Here is a 22526-nt window from a genome sequence, read left to right on the forward strand (position 1 = left end):
AAACTCTTTTTAAATCTCAAAAGAGATTGACTCAAAATACACCCTGCACTAATCCTGCCTCATTAACATCAGAAAGACAATCCATTCCCAAATGGGATTATAACCATAGGCATAGAGGTTAGGATTTACAACACATATTTTTGGGGAACATAATTCAATTCGTAACATTCTACCCCTTGATCTTCCAAAATTCATATCTTGCCACATGCAAAATGCGTTCACTCTATCACATCATCCCAAAGTCTTAAATCTACTCCAAGTCCAAAATCTTATCTTCTGAATCATTTAAATCAAATATGAGTAAGACTTTACGTGTATTCCATCCTGGGGCAAAATTCCTCTTCATTTGTGAACCTGTGAAATCTAGAATACAAGTTATCTGTTTCAAAAGTACAATAGTGGAACAGGCACAATGTAGGCATTTCCATTACAAATGGGAGAAATTGGAAGGAAAGAAGAGATAACAAGCACCAAACAAGTCCAAAACCCAGAAGAACAAACTACATTAGCTCTCAAGGTTTGAAAATAATCGTTTCTTCTCTGATCCCGTCTGGGCAATGATCCTGCCCTCCAGACTCTGGGTGTTGGCCATGCCCTCTGGATTCTGGGAGGAGGCCTCTTGGTACTAGGCTTAAACTCTGCTTTCCAGTCCCTCTGAGATGACAACTCTGCTCCTTTGGGTTTGGGCAGCCCCATTCTCCTAGTCTATCTGTGTGGTGACAACATCCCCTTTGGCCCCGGCAGGCTCCATTCTTCTGACTCTTGGGCATGGCAGCCCCGCTTCCTCAGCTTTGGGCAGTGGCCTTATCCCCCGGAACATCTTAATGGCAGCCTCACACTTGGGAACCTAGTTGACAAAGATCTGACTCTTTGAAACCTAGGAGGCTGTGGCTCCACCCTTTAAGATCCAGGAGACTGTGGCCCCCACCTTTGAAACTGAGAAGGTCCTGCTTCCCATGCTCCTTCCAGTAGTTCTGCCGATCTCCAAGCTGCTCCAGAGATGGTCCTTTTCTTTTCTCAGAAGACAACAACTGTAGCTCCTTTGACCTGTTTTCCTGCCTGTAGAATTCCAAGAGGTAGACAGTGTTCTTTCCTTTCTTTCTGTCTCTGTCCCCTTCAGTCTAAGCTGATGGGTTTTCTGTTGTGGTTGTTGGTTAGATCCATCAGTCACAGGCTTAATCTCTTTAACAAAAGTTTATGTAACCACATCCTTGGTGAACATTCTAGTACACATGTCCTTAGTTTGTACAATGGAATTTTCCAAATCTTTAAGTTCTGTTTTAATTTTGCACAGTTTATTTTAAGTCCATCTCTTTCCTCATTCATTTTACTATAAGCAGCAAGGAGAAACCATGTGGGCCCTTTAAGATCTTGCTTAGAAGTCTCATCAGCCAGATATCCAAGTTCATCACTTACAAGTTTTACCATCCAGCAAACATTTGAACTTAATTCAGACAAGTTCTTTGCCACTGCATAAAAAGCATCACCATTCCTCCACTGTCCAATCATATGTTCATTATTTTCTTTTAAAGCCACACCAGAAGCAATTTAACATCCACATTTCTAGCAACATTCTGTTGTCGGTGTCATATGTATTCTCTTAGACAATAGAAACTTTCTCTATAGCTCTCCTTACTTCTTTCTGAGCCCTCACCAGAATTGCCTTTGGTGTCCGTAATTCTACCAACAGTCATTTCAAGGCAATGCAGGCCTTTACTATTAAGCACCTTAAAACTCTTCCAGCCTCTGTTCATTACCCAATTCCAAAACCGCTTTCACATTTTAGGTATCTGTTAGAGCAGCACCCCACTCTCCTTGTACCCACTTGTGTCTTAGTTATCTAGTGCTACTATAACAGAAATACCACAAGTGGATGGCTTTAATAAGCAAATTTATTTTCTCACAGTTTAGGTGTCTAGATGTCTGAATTCAGGGTGCCGGCTCTAGGGGAAGACTTTCTCTCTGTCAGCTCTGGAGGAAGGTCCTTTTCTCTTCTGAGCTTCTGCTCCTGTGTGATCTTCCTGTGGCTTGCCATCTCTCTTCTCCTATTTCTCTCTGTGCTCACTTTTTATATCTCAAAAGAGACTAACTCAAGGTACACCTTAACACTAATCCTGTCTCATTAACATAACAAAGACAACCCATTCCCAAATGGGATTATAACCACAGGCATAGAGGTTAGGATTTACTACACATATAATTCAATCAATAACAGTCTGGAATACAGGAGATCCCTTAGGACACTTCTTAATATTACCATGCCCTGTGAATAAAGACAATGGAAAACTTGTTGTTGTTGTTAGATGCTGTTGAGTCAGTTACAACTCATAGTGACCCTATGTACAACAGAACGAAACATTGCCCAGTCCTGCACCATCCTCGAATCCTTCCTATGCCTGAGCCCATTATTGCAGCCACTGTGATAATACATCTCATTGATGATCTTCCCCTCTTTCACTGATCCTCTACTTTACCAAGCATGATGTTCTTCTCCAGAGACTAGTCCCTCCTGATAACATGTCCAAAGTATGTGAGACAAAGTCTTGCCATACTTGCTTCTAAGGAGTATTCTGGCTGTACTTCTTCCAAGACAGATTTGTTCATTCTTCTGGCAGTCCATGGTATATTCAGTATTCTTCACTGACACCATAATTCAAAGGCATCGATTGTTCTTTGGTCTTCCTTATTCATTGTCCAGTTTTCACATGCATATGAGGCAATTGCAAATAGAATGTCTTGGGTCAGGCACACCATAGTCCTCAAAATGACATCTTTGAAGACGTCTTTTGCAGCAGATTTGCCCAATGCAGTAAGTCATTTGTTTCTTGACTGCTGCTTCCATGGGTGTTTATTGTAGATCTAGGTAAAATGAAATCCTTGACAACTTCAATCTTTTCTCTGTTTATCATTGTCATGGATTGAATTGTGTCCCTCAAAAGTGTGTGTGAACTTGGCTAGTCCATGATTTCCAGTATTGTGTGATTGTCCACCATTTTGTCATTTGACATGATTTCCTATGTGTTGTAAATCTTACCTTTACGATGCTAATGAGGTGGGATTAGTGGCAGTTAATGTTAATGAGGCAGGACTCTATCTACAAGATTTAGGCCATGTCTTAAGACTACCTCTTTTGAGATATAAAAGAGAAGCAAGCAGAGAGACATGAGGGATCTCATGCCACCAAGAAAGCAGTGCCAGGAGCAGAGTGAATCCTTTGGACCCAGGGATCCTTCGCGCAGAAGCTCCTACACCAGAGAAAGATTGATGACAAGGACCTTCCTCCAGAGCTGAAAGAAAGAGAAAGCCTTCCCCTGGAACTGACACCGTAAATTCGGATTTCAGCACTACATAACTGAGACAATCATGGTGTTGCTTATCAGTCCAGTTGTAATGATTTTTGCTTTCTTTATGTTGAGGTGTAATCCATACTGAAGGCTATAGGCTTTGATCTTCACCAGTAAGTGCCTCCAGTCTTCTTCACTTTCTGCAAGCAAAGTTGCATCATCCACATATTGCAGGTTGTTAATGAGTCTTCCTCCAGTCCTGATGCCGTATTCTTCTCCATATAGTCCAGCTTTTAAGATTATTTGCTTAGCATAGAGATTGAATAAGTAGGGTGAAAAGATACAGCCCTGACGTACATCTTTCCTGATTTTAAACTATGCAGTATCCCCTTGTTCTGTTTGAATGACGGCCTCTTGGTCTATGTACAGGTTCCTCATGAGCACAATTAAGTGTTCTGGAATTTCTATTGTTTGAAATGTTATCTATAATACGTGATGATCCACACAGTCGAAAGCCTTTGCATAGTGAATAAAACACAGGTAAACATCTTTCTGGTATTCTCTGCTTTCAGCCAAGGTCCATCTGACATCAGCAATGATATTCTTTGTTCACATCCTCTTCTGAATCCGGCTTGAATTTCTGGCAGTTCCCCGTCAGTGTACTGCTGCAACTGCTGTTGAATTATCTTCGCAAAATTTTACTTGCATGTGATATTAATGATACTGTTATTAGTTGTCATCGAATCAGCTCGAACTCATGGCAACTTTATATACAACAGACCAAACTGTTGGCAGGTCCAGTGCCATCTCCATGATCATTTGTACGCTTGAGTCCCTTATTTTGTCTGCTGTATATTTTGAGCGCCTTCCAACCTAGGGGGCTCATCTTCCAGCACTATATTGAACACCATTCTATGGCAACCCACAGGTTTTCATTGGCTAATTTTCAGAAGTAGATTGCCAGGCATTTCTTCCTAGTCTGTCTTAGTCTGAAAGCACCAATGAAACCTGTCCACCATGGGTGACCCCGCTATTTGAAATTCTGGTGGCATAGCTTCTAGCATCATAGCAATACGAAAGCCACTATAGTACTACAAACTAGGAAGTGAGTGGTAGGCCCAGTAGAATAACTGGCACAACATAAATTATTGCAATTAGTTGTTTTAATTAGTGTTGCCTTCCATAGGTGGTGATGGGGTGTGGTGGTATCATTCTAGGTGAGGAAAACAATAAAGGCTCTGATCCTGTTTGTCTAGAGTCATGGTGGAGAGAAATGGGAGATCAGTCTGAAGAGCAATTCGGGATTTTCCTACTGGTGCAGTGTTTAAAGCACTTTGTTGCTAACCACAATTTCAGCTGTTCAAATCCACCAGCTGCTCTAGGGGAGAAATATCTGGCAGTCTGCTTCCATAAAGATTTACAGCCTTGGAAACCCAATGGGGCAGTTCTACACTGTCCTGTAGGGTTGGTATGGGTTGAAATTGGCTAGGCAGTAGGTGTGGCTTTTGGTAGCTGTGTTAAGGAGTTGGACTGAATCAACCATCTGTCTCTAAGCCTTGTCCTGTTGTTCTTATAGCGGGGTACTTAACATCCCTGGAGATAGAAGGCCTGGTAACTGGAAGCCACAGAAATATTATGATGCATGAACTTTCCTAGAAAAATTCTAGGGAAAGTCAAGTAATTTAAAGTTATTTAAAAGGGACCACACATATTTATGTTAAAACACAGACATCAGAAGGTGCAGACTTTATCTTTATTATTTTTTTTTTTAAGACAATCTGGAAATTTCTTGAAAGTTTCTCCATTTTAAGGATTTAGGGCTGTACTCCCATTCCTTTGCCACTTGCCTCACTCTTCTTTGCCTTGGGGAAAAAAGAGCTGAATCAAATCCAAGCCCTTCTCTTTACAGCTGAAGAAAACCTCGTGGCCAGCGAAGCCAATGGTTACACAAACAACAAACTAACAAGTTTCTTCAGCTGTTACGTGAAAGGTTTGGATTTGATTCAGTTCTTTAATTTTTTCCTAGGGCAAAGAGGGTGAAGAAAAGCGGCAAAGGGAGGGGAGTATAGTCCTAAACCCTTAAAATAGGAAATTTCTAATGAATGCGGTAAAATAAAATATGCCCAGTGACCATGGGTCTGAATCAACTGAAAGGCAAATAACAAAAATTTCACTGGGCTTACATTTAGAATGAGTGTGCTTTGAACGCATGGCCTAGGTTTTAACCTAGCGTTCTGATTCTGAGCATTTTTAAAATTGTGGACTTAATCCTGTGCAGACACTGAGGTAGAGGATCCTAATGAGAGTCCAGTGGGCAGCAAGAATAACAAGTTAACATGTGCTGAGCACTTCCTCACTCCCAGGCAGTAACTTGACACTGAAGCCTGGCAACAACCTTGAGATAGATTTTAATAGTTACATTTTACAAATGAAGACAGTGTCCCTTTCCATGGTCACACAGTTGCGCAGTGTAGACGGACGTCTGATCGCCTCAGGGCAAGCATGAGGTGCAGTGAGATGTAATTAACTTCCCTGGGTCCCTCCAGGAGACCACTTCGCCTGTGCTGACATCACAGGAGCCCAAGCCTGACGTCTGCAAAACGCTCGGCTTCGGGGTGGACCAAGAGGTGTACAGGACCCTGGGTCCCTCCCAACCCCAGCCGCGACTTCCCATTCGTCGCCGACGGACGTGCGTCGGCTACGTCGTCACGTTTGGTCTTCCGGAAGTGCGCTCGGCGTTAGCGTCCGCGGGGCGGTAAGCGAGCGTGTGGGGGCCTTCCGGGGGTAGCGTAGCCAGGGGGCGGCGGCGGCAGCAGCGAGTGCTGGCCCATCACTCCCTTGTCGTGTCGCCCCAGGATTTTGTGGGAGGTCAGGAGCGGGGTGCGACGAAAGAGCCCCAACGTGGGAGTCGCCGCGTCCACACGTCGCCGCTGAGCGCGCCCTGATTCACGGGCTTTCCCCGGGCGCTTTCCTTTTCTCGGGGCCGGGCCCCAGTGTCTCACTAAGCTTTTCTGGGCCTAGCACCTGGTGCGGGGCGGGACACGTCATTGCAGGGCTGGGGTCCTTTTGCGTTGACACAGTTGAAAGGAAACGGAGTCATTCCCCCGTCCCCGTGGTCTGGGTTAAGGGAAGCCGCCGCCTCGTGGGAAACGCGGCTCTTTCAAACATGCTTTCCAAGGAATGGCGTGCGTGGTTCTTCTCTAGTAGTGTTGGTTGCGGTCACTTGAGAGCTTCTGCTTCACAAAGGTGCGGCCCGTGGAGAGAAGTAGGCTGTGATGATGGAGAAAGGAAGGCAGCATGTGGTTGGCAGAAAATGCAGACTACGAAGCTAAGACATGAGAAAATATTTTACAATTCTTATTAAAGGTCCCAGATGGCCACTTCAGCTGTAAATTTCAGGCGAGGGCAGGTAGGGTGATAATACACACTGACTAAGATTTGTTCTGGAGGAGACCAAGTGTTCCTGTAAGTCTTCCAGCTATATTTTCTGGAACCACTGTTCCTTAGCAGCTCGGTACCTCTCAAACTTTCACTGAAACTGGACTCCCAGGAAAGTATTGTAACAGTAAAAAGTGGTATATGAGAATAGTACTAAGTGCTCCAGGAGTACAAAACGGGATAGCTGCAAGCTGAGATCTTATTGAAACTAAGTCACTGTTTTCATTTTCCGTCTGAACAAGAGATGAGTTTCTCTCGTTTATAAATAAAATTAAAATGTGTCCCTTTATTTTCCTTGATTTTAAATTTCATTTTTGTGCATGCACGTTTGCCTTGTAGATGTATGGTTGGTGACTTTCTCTCCAGATGCTGAGGTACCTGAATCCCTGGCGTAGGCCTTTACTGAGCTGTAGTTGGAGTAAACTGTGCCTTCTAAAGCAGTGTCTATTTACAATGAAGTTGCGGTCCCCAGAATTCCAGTCACTCTTCACAGAAGGATTGAAGAGTCTAACAGGTGAGAGATTTAGAATGCTTTGGAATCCTGTGTAAATGGAGATACAGGTGGTTAATGTTATTTTAGCCAACATTCATATTTTATTTTTCTAAATTTTATTGATTTTTGTTGTGGAGAATATATACAGCAAAACATAAACCAACAGTTTCTACATGTATCATTTAGTGACGATTACATTCTTAAAGTTGTGCAATCATTCTCACCCTTCTTTTCTGAGTTGTTCCTCCCTCGTTAACATAAACTCACTGCCCGTTAAGGTTCCTGTCTAATCTTTTGAGTTGCTGTTGTCAATTTGATTCCATGTAGATCTTAAAAGAGCGTAATGCTCAAGGCAGACCTTCTTTACTAGTTAAGCTAAACTATTGTTTGGCTTTAAGATGACTGTAGGGGATATTTTTGGTTTACGATTTAAAGATGGTCTCAGGGCAGTAGTTTCACAGCTTCGTCCACCCTCCATGGCTCCAGAAAGTGCAGAGTCCATGAGAATTTGAAATTCTGCTCCGCATTTTCCCTCTTTGATCAAGATTTTTCTATGGAGTTTTTGATCAAAATGTTCAATAATGGTAGCTGGGCACCAGACCGTTCTTTTGGTGTCATGGCAAAGGAGGCAGTTGTTCATGGAGGCAGTTAGCCACGTGTTCCATATCCTCCTACTATTCCTGACTCTCCTGCTTCCTCTGTTGCTCCAGGTGAATAGAGACCAATAATGTTGTGCCTTGGATGGCTGCTTACAAGCTTGTAAGACCCCAGGCACTACCCAGTGAACTAGGAGGTAGAAGGGAAACACTAAACACGTTATTAGGCCAGTTAACTGGGATGTCCCACGAAAGGATGACTCTAACCCTCCAAACCAAGGAACCAGATCCTACGAAGTGTTTAGTTGGACATAAGCAGCCTCAGCAGCTACTCTGTTTTTTTGTTGTTGTAAATATATCTGTGACACAACTTTTGCCAGTTCATCTTTTTATAGGTGTACAACTTATTGACAGCAATGACAGTAATCTGCTGTGAAACCCTACTCTTAGTTAATGGGATTTTTCCATCGCTGTTAACACAGCATTCATATTTTTAAAATTATTTTTTTTAGCTAATGAAAAAAAGGATCTGAAACTATAACTGAGTCAGTAGAAGAGGCAAGAAGTGAGTGCAGTAAATAACATGGGTTTTCCATATACTGTGCCAAGTACTTTATGTACGTTATGGAATTTGGTCCCATTGAATGAGTTGGGTACATTTCCTCTTGTTTTATGGATGAAGAAATAGAACCTTGGGAATGTGAAGGGTTTTGCCTATGTTTTATAACTAATAACTGGAAACAGATGCAGTCTGATTCCAGAGTCCAGCTTGTAACCACTAAGCTATATTGCCTTTGTAGGTGTAAGTGCTTTCTGAGAGAACTGAAGGCAGAGGGAAATAGGTACCTCTGCTTACGCAAATGGAGAACTTAACCTAGAAGGAACGTGGAGATGGCTCTGGCTAAGTGCTTGACTGTAGTAGCTTCACCTTGCTGTGCTACGATTTTATCAGTACAGGCAGTCCCCGACTTACGACGGGGTCTGTCTGAAGTCAGTTCTGAAGTAAGTCACATACCTCTTTTTTTTTTTTTCCCATCATTATTGCCTTTTATTATCAGAATCTTTATAAACCCGATCTTTGAACATCTGCAAGTGAACATCTGAGAATGATAACATCAGGAAATTCTGTGCTGCAACATTGTATGTAGCATATATTACTAATGATAGGATGCACCAAAAAAAAACCCAGATGGTTGTAAGTGCAGTTGTTTTAACTTGAATACGTGGTAAGTTGGTGACTACCTGTATGGGTCTTAATGTCATCTACTGCTGTTGTTGAAGCATCCACACAGCTGTAGGTATTTTAGTGGTGCCTTCAGAAATATATTGTTAGATGCCATCCAGTTGGCCCCTGACTCAGGGCGACCCCATGCACAACAAAATGAAACTTTGCCTGATCTTTGCGCCGTCCCCATGATCAGTTGCGGATTGGGCCTTTGTGATCCATAGGGTTTTCATTGATTGATTTTTGGAAGTAGATTGCCAGGCCTTTTTACCTAGTCTTAGTCTGGAAGCTCTGCTGAAATCCATTCATCATAGCCACCACACATCACAATAGCCACCACACAAACTACCGCTGACAGATGAGTGGTGGCTGCACATGAGGTGAATTGGCTGGTCATCAAACCCGGGTCTCTAGCATGAAATTCTACCACCGAACCACCACTGCCTCCTCAGGAATATGTTAAGCTATATGTATGTAGAAACATGACCTAAACAGTGGTTTGCAACTCTCGCTGCCCGTTAGATTCATCTGGGGAGCTTTTAAATTTACACCAGACTTACTGAACTGGAATCTTTTGGAGGGAGAGGAGGATGGACGTTTATATTTTTTAGAGAACTCTCTAGAAATTTGAAGAATCATTGTTTTAAAGTGACTCTCCTTGTATTAGCTTATTCCCAAAGCTTCTTTCCCATTCTTGAAATTAGATAATACCAAGACTTTTTCGGTATATGTCAGTGGTAAACAGTAAAATGGTAAACGTACTGGTTCTTGTAGGTTCCTTATGTGGTCCTGAAGTGATGGGCCCAGATGTGAGGATGATTATGCTGGCACTTCACTGAGATATTTAGTTGGACAGAGTGAAAAATGCCAGAAAGTTACTGTTCAGTAGAAATAAAATATGAACCACATAAACCAGTTGCCATTGAGTAACTTCCGACTCATGGAGACCCATTTGTGTCAGACTAGATCTGTGCTCCTTCGGATTTTCAATGGCTGATTTTTTGGAAGTAAATAACTAGACTTTTCTTCCAAGGCACCTCTGGGTGAACTTGAACCACCAACCTCTCCGTTAGCAGGAACAGGTGAGATTAATTTTTCATTATTTTATTGAATTCAGTATATCCAAAATATTTAAATATGAAATTTTAATAAAAATTGAGATATTTTACGTTCTTATTTGCTATTAAGTCTTCAAAATATGGTATGTGTTTAACACAGCCTATTTCAAATCAGACTTGCCACGTTTCGAGCGCTCAGTAACCACATGACGAGTGACTATTGTTTGAACAGCACAGATGTAGAAGCTCTAATTTTGGGTTGAATTTGAACTTATTCTTTATTTATGTGCCCTTCCTATCCCCCACCCTTCCTGCTCTCAATGCTAGAGGTGTCTTGGAGGAGAGGTGCCAAGTGATTGGATGCAGGCAATTAATCTGGTGGCCTATCTGCTGAGGTTATTTTGCGTTTTCTATGAAACATGGCTCAGGATTTTGATTACAGTAGGTTCTTGAACATGTTTCATTTTGACAGTTGCATTTAGCTTACTAAGCTAAATTTAAGAGCTGAGTTTTCTCCACCCTGAGAGGTGAAGTCCTAAGGAAGTTAGAACTTAAATGGCAGTGTAAGGTGAAGGTAAGGAGTCCTGGTAGCACAATGGTTAAGCGCTCAGCTGTTAACCAAAAGTTTGGCGGTTTAAACCTACCAGCTGCTCCAAGGGAGAAAAGACCTGGCAATCTGCTCCCATAAAGATTGCCCTCTAGGAAACCCTATGGGGAAGTTCTGCTTTGTCCTATAGGGCCGCTGTGAGTAGGCATCGACTTAACGGCACACAACCATAACAACAACAACAAAGGTAGAGGTAGTGAGTGTTTGCCTCCAGGGTCCTGTCCTTCCCAAGGAATTGGCAAAGGAGAGCATGGGCATATTCTAGAGTTGACTTTTTCAAGGCTATAGCATAAGTGGCAAGACTGGAATCTTAGTGCAGTGCTTAGCACCTAGAAAATCAGATCATTCCTTTAATTTGGTCTCTGCTACTTCCTAAAGATTTGGGCGTCCTGGTAAAATGCAGTGTTCTGAATGAAAAGAAAATGCACAAAAACACACAAGGCCTTTTTGATGGCTGTTGCATAGTGATACTGTGCGGTTTAAATCCTGCTATTTCAGTTCTCAAGTCTTAAAGCTGGTTTGCCACATGCAAAATTAATTTACAGTATGTGAGAATTTGGGAGGCTAGTATGCTTGTATTATGGTCATACAACCCCCCCCCCCACCCCCCCCAAAAAAGAACTCATTAGTGTTGAGTTGATTATACTCATTGTAACCCTATAGGACAGAGTCGAGCTGCCCCATAGGGTTTCCAAGATTGTAACTCTTAACGGAAGCAGACTGCCACATCTTTCTCTTGCATAGCGACTGGTGGGTTTGAGCCACTACCTTTTGGTTAGCAGCTGAGCACTTTAACCACTGTGCCACCAGGGCTCCTTATGGTCATATTGGGTTTTATAATTTGTCATGTTATTTCATATATGTTATTTTTCTTTTTGCTTTAGTGCAGCCACATAATGCTAGTGGTATATAAGATTCTACAGATGAGACTGAAGTTCTGAATTTATTTTTGCCTGGGTAACAGTCAGTTGATGAGCCAGGACTTCTTTGGCTTTTTGGCTGTGGGTGATAGGGCTGGATGGTCCTTTTTTAGCTGCTTAGGTATATGAGCCCAGACAGTCATCACAGTAACATTTGAGGCAATAGGAATAGCTGGTCACTCTTTTGAAGTTTGGGGCTCTGGGAACACTGAAGAAGAGATCCTGTCGTCCAGTAGTAATGGCCATGTTGTGAAAACTCATCTTCCCACTTGTACCTCCTGTTCACCTCCCTCTGCTAACCTCCACCACTCAAAATTCAAAATTGTAAAGGGGAGAAGTTAACGAAAATTTGATTGAAAATTAAAAAAGAGATCAGTATAAAAGTTTTCTGCCACATTAATGACGTGGTCTTTTGGATTGCTAACAAAAATAGTTAACAATAGCTTACTATCAGATGAGGCAGTTGGAGCAAATTAACACAATTCTGAATGATGAGATTCTACGTTTCTTGAGTATTAGGCTTAAACCTACAATTAAATTTAATTGCATTAGGTGTCATTTTCACTGAGTATGTAGCTTGCCAAAAAAAAAAAGAACCGAACCTGTTGCCATCGAGTCGATTCCAACTCATAGTGACTCTGTAGTACAGAGTAGAACTGCCCCATAGGGTTTCAAAGGAGCACCTGGTAGATTCCAACTGCCGACCTTTGGGTTAGCAGCTGTAGCTCTTAACTGCCATGCCACAAGGGTTTCCTGTAGCTTGCAAAGTTTAGTGGAATATCAGACATATCTCTGTTTCTGAAAGATTGAAGATGTCAGTAATGGAGGAATAAAGGAGTCTTAAAGTTTGGTAGTCCTGTATTAAGTCAATAAAAAATTGTGTATTTCTTACAGGTTTTATCACTACTTTTCCCCACAGACACATAGAAATGTCTTTATATGCCTTTCTCAACTGTATTTAAATGTTATTTTTAAAATCTTGAACTGTGAGTGTTTTGGAAATAGTTTAACAGCATAGAGCTGATCAAAATGATGAATAGATTACTTTGAATTCTGATCTCTTTTCTGTAATGCAGTTAATTTACCCATTGACTTTGAACTTAAATTTTATTTTAGTGAGGCCAGCATGAGAATCTTAAAACAGTGGTTAACTATGTAAATTTAGCCATGGCCGCCTATATTTGGTTATTTAAGGTAGGTTCAAATGAAACTGAAATTTGCCCATTTCTTACATTCCAAAACAGCTTCTTAGATACTATTTTAATTCAAAGGAAGCAAACTTAAAATAATAACAAAACCACCAACAAAACTTTCAAATGAAGCCCTTTTTTTAATTGCTAGGATATAGGCTATCACAGTTCAGTTCCACTGTGAGCCAGGTTGGTATAAAGATGATTAAGATAGGTTTTCTACCCTGAGAAATGTGGAAACAAAGGCATAAACTGATAATTTTATTATAATTAATAAGTATGCAGAGAGTATGCCAAGCTACTCCAGTAGCTTCGAAGAAACTCAGAGTGTTTCTCATAACCCCACCTTCAGGAAACACGAGTGAAAGGGAGCTAGGTCAGCGTCCTTCAGACTGTGGGTGGTGGTCTGTTCCAAAACCAGAAAACCACTGCCATCGAGTCAATTCTGACTTGTAGCGATCCTATAGGACAGGGTAGAACTGCACCATAGGGTTTCCAAGCTGTAAATCTGTACAGAAGCAGACTGCCACATCTTTCTCCTGTGGAGCAGCTGGTGGGTTTGAACCACCAACTTTCTGGTCAGCAGCTGAGCGCATTAACCAGTGTGCCACCAGGGCTCCTTAGTGGCCCGTTAATGACCACAACATCAAATTAGTGGTTATGACCAGCATTCAAAAAAAAGAGGGGAGAGATTGGGAGAGAGAATAGCATAGAATGTATTAGATGGCAGGGTATGTAGAAAGGTTAAGTATTATTTCATGAAATTAGTGTAATATCTTAGTGTGGGTTGTGAGCTAAGACGTTTGACAAACCAGCTGCTGACCTGGGTGAAGAAGTTGGGAAAGTATTTAGATGAAGTGACCCACATCAGCAAAGTTACAGACGGAAAGTCCAAGGAGAGTTTGGTGCATGTAAAGTGTGGTGCAAGGATTAGTGAGAGATGATTGAGTTAGAAGTAGGTCACGGAAGCCCTTGTATTTTGTGCTGAAGAATGTGGTGATTATCCTGTGAGTAATTATGAGGAACAGTTGTGTAAATGATTTTCCTGGCGTTTTAGATCCCTGTATCTAGATTGTGGAGGCTGGACTTAAGGGCAGGGTGGTTTGGTGCTGGAGGTGGGGACGTAAGTGAGGACACTCTTATGAGACTCTTCTACAAGTATAAAAAGCCCCTGGACTTAGGGAAAAATGGAGGTAGACTCCAGAAATATTTTAGCGGTCGTTACCTCTTGGGTCATTGGCCTCTCTCTAAATCTCATGAAAACTGTGAACTAACATATCTGATTTTTACATTTTATTGTGAGGGACCATGGGCCCCATACTCCGGAACTTTTAATAGGAATGTGCAGTCAGTGGTATTTGATTGGAGATGTGGAGTACAGGAAAATGAGTACTTGCACTTGGAGAGAGCTTATGCAGGTGGTATCCTTGTGGGAGAGCCAACTTTTAGTTAAGGCAGAAAGATGGAGGGAGGAAGCATTTGGTATAGAAGCTGAGTTTATTTTTTAGTCAATCATTTTAGGGAGGCTCTAGGGAGCAGGTTTGGGAAGAATAGGTGGAAGGAGGAGAGTGGGGATGAGAACAAACAAGATGACAGTTGATTATGGTGAGGATGGAGGATTATGTTTTATGATCAAGGTGTATGATGAGTGTGTGATGAGTCTGGCTGAATGCTAGTGTTAGCCAAAGACCACAGGAGCACATCTGTAGTTGGGTTGTTATTCCTCGCAGTGAGGGAGAACCTCAACATGGGGAACTGTGGGGCATCTCAGTAAGAATGTGCTAACCGAAAAAAAATCAAACTAGTTGCTGTCTAATTGATTCTGACTCCTGGTGACCCCATATGTTACAGAGTAGAACTGTTTCATAGGGTTTTCTTGGCTGTAATCTTTATAGAAGCAGATAGCCAGGACTTTTCCTCTGCGGCACCGCTGGGTGGGTTCGTACCGCCAACCTTTAGGTTAGTAGTTTGAGTGCAAACTGCTTCACCACCCAGGGGCCTTGTAAATGGGTGTTAGAAAGGACTTAATAGATTTGAGTCAGGTGGTTTTGGGGTGGATTTAAAGAAGCAGGGGCTTTGTTATGGATTAGATGCTGTCAGGAAGTGGGGGTAATCCTATGATTGGGTATCTTAATACATCTTATCTAGAGAAAGGGCTGAAGCTGTAATTCTTAAAGAAGCAGCAGTCACTTGTATTAGCCAGGGTAGGGGAATGTTTGGTCATTTTTTGTGGTGACTTGGGCAATGTTCATGTTTTGTCTGGGTTCAGGCAGTGATTATGGAGTGGTCTTGTTTTTGTCTTGATCCATCACAGTCAGAGAGTGGCCTTGTCTGATGTTGATGTTCTGTGTAATTGCTTATGTCCTACAGGAAGCACCAAGGCCTAGCTTTGAGTGCCAGGCCTGCTCGTAGCAACGCCAAGGCTTAGCTGGTAGTACCAGGCCAGCTCCTGAATGCCAGCTCCTGGATGTCTTTCTCACTGGATTCCATATGGTGTCCTTTGGTCATGTGGGTATAGTTATAGTGGACTTTGCCCTGCCCTGTACCTACAGAGGAGTCACTCAGCTGTGAAAAGGCCCTCCTAGTAGTTCCAGTGTTCATACGACCTCACTTGGAGCAGATGAGTTGATTTTTAAACATACACGGGTTATTGCTTGAAGGATTCTTAGCGCTGATGTTCTTTATAAGTAGTGTGGTGGAGTAATGTTGCCTATACCTTGATAGTTTCAAAGGTTGCATGAGCACATTACCTCAACATCTATACACAAAGAGAAATACTTTCAAGAACAAGTCACCATGTCTAAAGTATGTTCATAAACTTGGAAAAAGAAAGCAGAATAGTTTGCTTTACTCTTTGGTAATAATTCAAATTATGTTGATGACCTTGAGGCACTGTGGAATTCTGAATTATCTTCTGAATCCGTGAAGAAAAATTCGGCAAGATGTCTGCTTCCCCACAATTCTTCGAGGTGTTCAACTGTAGGCAGGTTACCTCACTTCTCTGGGCCACATTCTCAGTCTTCACATGTAAGGGCTCGGCTAAATGATCTGGAATATCTCTAATAGATTGAAAAACCTTGTACTTCTGTGATTCTTAAACACATTGAAATAAAACTCTCCCTTCTCTCATCCCAGAATTATTTGTCAAAGAAAATCATGAGCTAAGAATAGCAGGAGGAGCGGTAAGGGATTTATTAAATGGAGTGAAGCCTGAAGATGTGGATTTTGCAACGACGGCCACCCCCGCTCAAATGAAGGAGATGTTTCAGTCGGCGGGGATTCGTATGATCAACAACAAGGGAGAAAAACACGGAACAATCACGGCCAGGGTGAGTGATAAGTTTGACACTAGTTAATTATGTTTCTTCTTTGGTAATATTTAAATGTAAATTTTTTTCTAGTTAGAAAAAATGTCTGACATGCCCCCCCCGCAAAAAAAAAAAAAAAAAAAAAAACCTGATCCCTCCTCCTCTGTTGTGACCACTTTTAACTAATTCTTTTGGTAGTTACCTGTTACCGTCATGTTTCTAAAAAAGGCCTTCGTATGCTGCGGTTTTGGGTTGGTCGGTTTTTCAGTTCCTAGGTTTAAGATGCTATCTGTCAACTTCCAACTAGGGAAGATGATTGGGCTTTCTTACCACACCTCCCCGAACAACTCACACACAATTCTGCATTCCTCATAGTCTCAGTACATTTATATCATAATTTTTGGTTCAGTCAGGCCTCAGGATTTACATGCATGACTCTATGTTGTTTACAGCTAGATTGTGTAGTATGCTACGATTACATGTCTTCTGTTACATGTTTTTTGTTTTTCTTGTAGTCAATAGCGTTTTTCTTTTCCATGAACCACTAATTCATTCTACAGTCTGTACTAGAACTGGGAAACTCTTCTCAATAGACTTAAATACATCGCGTTTCAGTTCCCTCTTTTTTTGAGCCGACTCACCTGGTACGGTCATCCTCCTGCTCCAGTCGGGACTGGTTGCTTTCTAGGTCTGTTCCAAGCCGTCATCCTGGGATTTTCGTCACTAGAATCCTGAGAATTTCCTTAGCCCCTCTTTTTTGTTAGAGGTCCTGTTGTCTGGATCCCACATGGTATTCTTTCTTAGTTTAGATGCTCATTTTAATAATGCAAAAACCACCACTAGCTTCCTGGGAAGAGTGTTTGGGGATGTATAATTTTTGAAGCTTTGGATGTCAGAAGATATTTTTATTTTACCATCACACTGGTTTGATTGTTTCATTGGCTGTGGAATTCTAGGCTGGGAGTCATTTTCTCTTAGAAATGTAAAAGCCAAGGTCTGTCATTGTTTTCTGGCTTCCAGTGTTGTCACTGAGAAGTCTAATCCTATTCAGATTTTTCCTTTGCTTGAGGGCCTGATTATTTTTCCTTTTGGAAGCCTTCATGATCTGATTTCTAATCTTGTTGCCATGGAGTCAGTTCTGACTCAGCAACCCTATAGAACAGGGTCGAACTGCCCCACAGGGTTTCAAGCTTGTAATTTTTACAGAAGCAGACTGCCACATCATTCTCCCACAGAGCACCTGGGTAGTTTGAACAACCAACTTTGGTTAGCAGCCGAGCACTTAACCGCCGTGCCACCAGGGCTCCTTTTTCTTATCTGTGGTGTTTATTTAAATTTCAATGTGGTGTACTTTGGTTTGGATTTATTTTTCATTTATTGTGTGGGGTACTTAGGGGGCCCTGTTGTATTTCTTCATAATTCCGCCCTCTTTGTTAAATGTCTTCTCCATTGGAAGCTCCTGTTATGTGGATGTTGGACCACTGGGACTGGTCCTCTAGTTTCTTTATCTCCTGTTTTCTGTCCTCATGTCTTTTATTTCCGTTAGAGTGCCTTAGATTGATCTTCCAACCTTTCTATTATATATTTGCAACTTCTCCTATCTTTTAAATTTTGAAGAGGTCTTTCTTGTTTTTAGAATATTTCTTTTAAAGCATCCTGTTCTTATTTGAGATGCACTGTCTTATTTCTCTTTCCTCTGAGCTTTTTCTGCCTCTTATGTTGGCTTTCCTTAAATATGGGTGTTCCTTGGCTCTTTTTATATTTGGGTGATGCTCTAGTTAGCACAGTGACTTGAGGGCTTTATTTGTAGCTTTGCTGTGAGACTCCGATGTCAGTGTCAGTAGGACTTTTCATTGGGAGGAATCAGAGAGGAATCCTCCCCCATGGTTATGCCAGGGAATAAACTTGGCTAAGTAGCATTTTGAAAGCCAAGTGGAGAATGGGACACAGGTCAATCAGTCTTGTTTTCACTGAGGTGCATCACTCACATGACCATCTGTGCCTGGTGCCCCAAGTCATGGTTTTTGGTTCAACTTGGTAGAGAGTAAATCTCTGGTTTTCAGCTTTGGTAGGGAGGCATTCTGGGGATCTTATTGTTTCTAGTAATGATTTTTAAAGTTCTTCCTATTTCAGAACTCTTTCTTTATCCCATGCCTTTAGAGATATTTGGTGCCTCAAATCCCTGAGTTCTGGAATTCCGTAGTGAGAAGTAGCTTGTTTCTAGGGAGAGTGTTATGGAGATTTAGAGGAATCATAGAACAGAATTCTAGACTGTCCAGTCTTCCTTCATTCCTTTTCAGACTTTCACTTCTAATGAAGAGATTCCGAACTGCAGCTTGTCATCCACAACCCTTTTCTGTCTACCCAAGATGCTTAATGGGCTATTTGTCGGGCATAATTCTCTATTACATATATTCTTCTTCTTTTCCACTATGCCTCTCACCATCTTTTCTTTTCATTTGAAATGTTGTTCTTCCTACATCTGCATGTACAAATCCTAGTTATTTTTTAAGGCTTGCAACTCAGATGTCACTCTATCACAAAGCGCCTCATCTTTTCCCAGCTAGAGGTAATCCGTCTTCCCAAGGTGTATGTAGCACTTTATTTTAGCCTCCCTGATGATTACCTGCAAGGGAGCTGAAAGATAAGTTTATATCTTTATCAATCTTTTGCTGTATAAATTGATATTCAGTTCTTTGCAAACTAGAGGAGTTAAAAAATATTTTTACCAGGAGTAGCCTGATTTGAAATTGGAGAACGTGAATACACTCCTTTAAGGACTCCTCCCTCCCTTCTGCCACATCACATATCAGAGTTACCATTTTTGTAAATCCATCCTATGTCAGATTCATCTTTTTTATTAGGATGAGTATTACTATTATTTTTTTTTAATATTACTCTTTGGAGTTATCTTTGAATGTTATGGGTGTTTTCTTACTGTTTCAAGATATGTGCACACTAGTTGACTTTAAAAAGAAATAAGATACCCTTATTGTCAGGGCTTGCAGTACTATCATACAATGGAGACAAACTCTTTTTAGTCAGGGCTTCAAACTCATTCACTTTGGTTCTAACCTCAGCTGAGAATTTGCATTTCTAACAAGTTCTAAGTAAGAATCACCTAGGGATCTTGTTAAAATGTAGATTCTGATTCAGTACATCTGGGATGGAAATGCAAATTCTCAGCAGGGGTTCGAACCAAACCCTTTCAAGCCCTGTTTCCAATCCATCCAGTGATATTAAAAATTAATTTTTAAAAAAAACATATTTTGCAGCTTCATGAAGAAAATTTTGAAATTACTACACTACGGATTGATGTCCTCACAGATGGAAGACACGCAGAGGTAGAATTCACAACTGACTGGCAGAAAGACGCGGAGCGCAGAGATCTCACTATCAATTCTATGTTTTTAGGTATTATATGGAGATAAGCTAGTGTTTTGATTCAGTCTTCCAGGATATCTTCTCTTCAAGTGAAACTTGCATTCTGGAAATATTCTTGGACTTGAGAGGTTACATTAATTTATTCTAAGAAACAGTGTAGCATATTGGTTAAAATAATTAATGCTGGAGTTAGACTACCTGGGTTCAGATTCTGACTCCATCACTTGCTAGCTCTAAAATGCAGATACTAATATTGGCTTCCCCTGTAGGGTTGTTGTGAGAATTAAGGGAGTTAATCGTTGTAAATGCTTCAGACAGTGCCTGGCATGGGTATTAACATTTTCGGAAAGAAGAATGCATGTGTACACACGCTGGCGCGCACACACACACTGTGCGTCACTTTGCTCGGCACTGTCTGATGGCATGTGTGGCATACATGTCCCACTCTCTCCTTGCTTCCTGTGCCCACGGTGCACAGTTGTGAATGACTTCACCTTTTTTCTGCCGAGCCTAGGCTCAACCTAAAATTCTTTTATAGGATTATACTTTAGGAATAATACATAATCAGAATTGGCATGCAAGATGAAACTTGTCATTTTAGCTTAACTTCTTTGTTAGTGAAAAGTGATGAGACTCATGAGAGTAGATGTGAATTAGTGTCTTGGTGTGTTGTTGTAAGCTGCAGTGGAGTCAACCCCCAACTCATGGCGACCCCATGCACAGTGGAAGGAAACATTGCCCAGTCTGCACCATCCCCACGATCGGTTGTAGATCAGACCATTGTAATCCATAGGGTTTTTGGAAATAGATCGCCAGGCCTTACCTCCTAGTCTGTCTTAGTCTGGACGTTCTGCTGAAACCTGTTCAGCATCATAACAACATACAAGCCTCCTCTGACAGGTGGTGGCTGTGCGTGAAGTGTATTTACCGGGAGTCGAACCCGAGTCTCCTGTATGGGAGGTGAGAATTCTGCCACTGAACCACCACCCTTTGGTGCATTTTTGATGGATTATTTTTTGTACTTTAAACTTAGATAATCCCTTTATGTTTAAGACTTTGGATTAGAAAAGAGGAATGAAATGTCCACTGTTCCTCACCTAGTTTGTGGCAGCAGTAGTGGTGAAAGGGTGACACTTCATCTAGGCAATCAGTGGGCACTTTGATATGCTTTGTCTCAGTTACCCTCAGAAAAACTTCATAAAGTAGGTATTAAACCTCTCTGTCAGATGAGGAAGCTGAGACTCGGAGAGGTTATGTAAATTAGCTCAGGTCACAGAGTCATGATCTGAACTTGCTGCTCCAAAGTGTAGGTGATGTATGGCCAGAGGAAGCCCACTTAGTGGCATTTTCTGTTAATTATGTGGTCAAAGCCCCAGGTGTTATTTCTTTTTACATCATTTGTACTTAGAATAAACTGCTTCAACTAGTGCAGTGTATGGAATCTTATAACTGGCTTCTCATAAGCATATTTAACTAAAACTAATATTCCTTTTCAAGATACTATTTTATGAAAATAAAGTAAATAAAAGCAAACTGCCACATCTTTCTCCCGAGGAGCCGCTGTTGGTTTTGAACTGCCAGCCTTTCAGTTAGCAGTCGATTGCTTTAACCATTGCGCCACCAACGCTTCTTTAAGTAGCTGCAGTGCCTTTTTGCTGTGATCTACAGAGTGAAGCATCTCAGAGGATCACTGACCTCCTCATTTGGATGGTTGAATGGTGCCTGTGTCTTTGCTCTGTTTTTCTCTCTTTTTCCTTGGTACATAGGGTGACCAGCTATTTTGGTTTCCCTGGGACTGAGATATTTCCTGGGATGTGCAATTTGTGATTTTAAAACCAGAAAAGTCCTTGGCAAACTGGGATGAATTGGTCATCCTGCTAATAAACCAGGTTCTGTGTGCCTGTGTGAAAATTGTTTTTTCACTTTGTTGTTGTCCAACATATGTTCAGTATTTTGTAGTGGGGATTTTTTAATTTACAATATAATTTTGAATAGATAATAGGTTAAAATGGTTCAAAATTCACAAAGTTTAAAAGGTTATATGATGAAGTCTCCCTATCTGCAATGAACAGGAGTGCCTATTTCACCTATCCTGCTAACAGTGTTAGCAAACATTTGGATATTCGCCATTTTTAGAGATAGAAATGTGAAAAATGCCATCTCACATTTGTATTTCTTATGACTAAGGTTGAACATCTTCATCTTAAGAGACTTGTATTTCCGGTATATGTTTTGAGCCTTTTTTTTTTACATCTTATTTGTAAGAGCTTTTTATGTATTAGGGAAATTAGGTGTTTGTCTCTGATACTGAGTGACAGATATTTTCTCTAGTGTCATGAGTTTGCTTTGTGATAGTTTTTGCCATGCAGGCTTATTTATGTAACTAAATTATCATTTATTTGAAGGCTCTGGGGTGTGTGTGTGTGTTTTGTTTTGCTTTCTTAGTTTGTAACTATAGTTTGAAAGTTCTTCCCTATTCCAGGATTATAAAATATTTTCCTGTGGTTTCTTCTGTTATGCCTGTTCTTTTTTTCCCAGATTATTTTGGTTATTCTTCCTTGTGTATGTTCCCATGTGAACTTGAAAATCAGGTTGTCTGGTGTCCTGTTGTCCCCACCCCAGCAAACCTTTTGGCATTTTTATTAGAATTGCCTTCAATTTATAAAGTAACATGGGGGGTTGCTATGAGTCGGAATTGACTCGGTGGCAACAGGTTTCATCTTTTTGATGTTGAGTCCGCCTGCCCAAGATCACTGCATGCCTTTTGTGCACCTTTCGGTTTCATACAAGTGTTTGTTTTGGTCGGTCAGTGTCAGTAGCTTCTTTTCCCCCCAGTGGTAAAATACACATAACATTAAATCTGCCATTTTAACCATTTCAGAATGTACAATTCAGTGACATTAATTACATTCAGTGTTGTATAGCCAGCACTACTATTTATTTCCAAAATGGTTTCATCACCCCAAACAGAAACTCTACTCCTTAAGCAATAACTCCCCATTCCCTTATCCTACAGCCCTGGT

The 22526-nt window shown here is 41.3% G+C and overlaps 2 protein-coding genes across 4 annotated transcripts in view; one reads left to right on the top strand and one right to left on the bottom strand.

The window, feature by feature from the left end:
- Window positions 1–5988: 5988 nt before the first annotated feature.
- Window positions 5989–22526, top strand: part of TRNT1 (tRNA nucleotidyl transferase 1) — a 29802-nt gene continuing 13264 nt past the window's right edge. Inside the window, exons 1-4 of one of the 3 annotated variants that reach the window (XM_004368279.2) lie at window positions 5989–6039; window positions 7062–7236; window positions 15947–16140; window positions 19395–19533. In XM_004368279.2, the coding sequence (XP_004368336.1) occupies window positions 7089–7236; window positions 15947–16140; window positions 19395–19533 (481 nt within the window). In that variant the 5' untranslated portion in view covers window positions 5989–6039; window positions 7062–7088. Of the gene's footprint in view, window positions 6040–6160; window positions 7237–15946; window positions 16141–19394; window positions 19534–22526 lie in introns of those variants that run through there. The other 2 variants (XM_023735801.1, XM_023735758.1) reach the window with 2 other exon arrangements.
- The window catches only part of CRBN (cereblon), a 46121-nt gene continuing 41039 nt past the window's right edge, over window positions 17445–22526 (bottom strand). Inside the window, exon 12 of the transcript XR_002824804.1 lies at window positions 17445–18756. The gene's annotated coding sequence lies outside the window, so the exon portion shown is untranslated. The remainder of the gene's footprint in view (window positions 18757–22526) is intronic.

This window comes from Trichechus manatus, unplaced genomic scaffold, assembly GCF_000243295.1.
Source record: "Trichechus manatus latirostris isolate Lorelei unplaced genomic scaffold, TriManLat1.0 scaffold00001, whole genome shotgun sequence".
Lineage (NCBI taxonomy): Eukaryota > Metazoa > Chordata > Mammalia > Sirenia > Trichechidae > Trichechus > Trichechus manatus.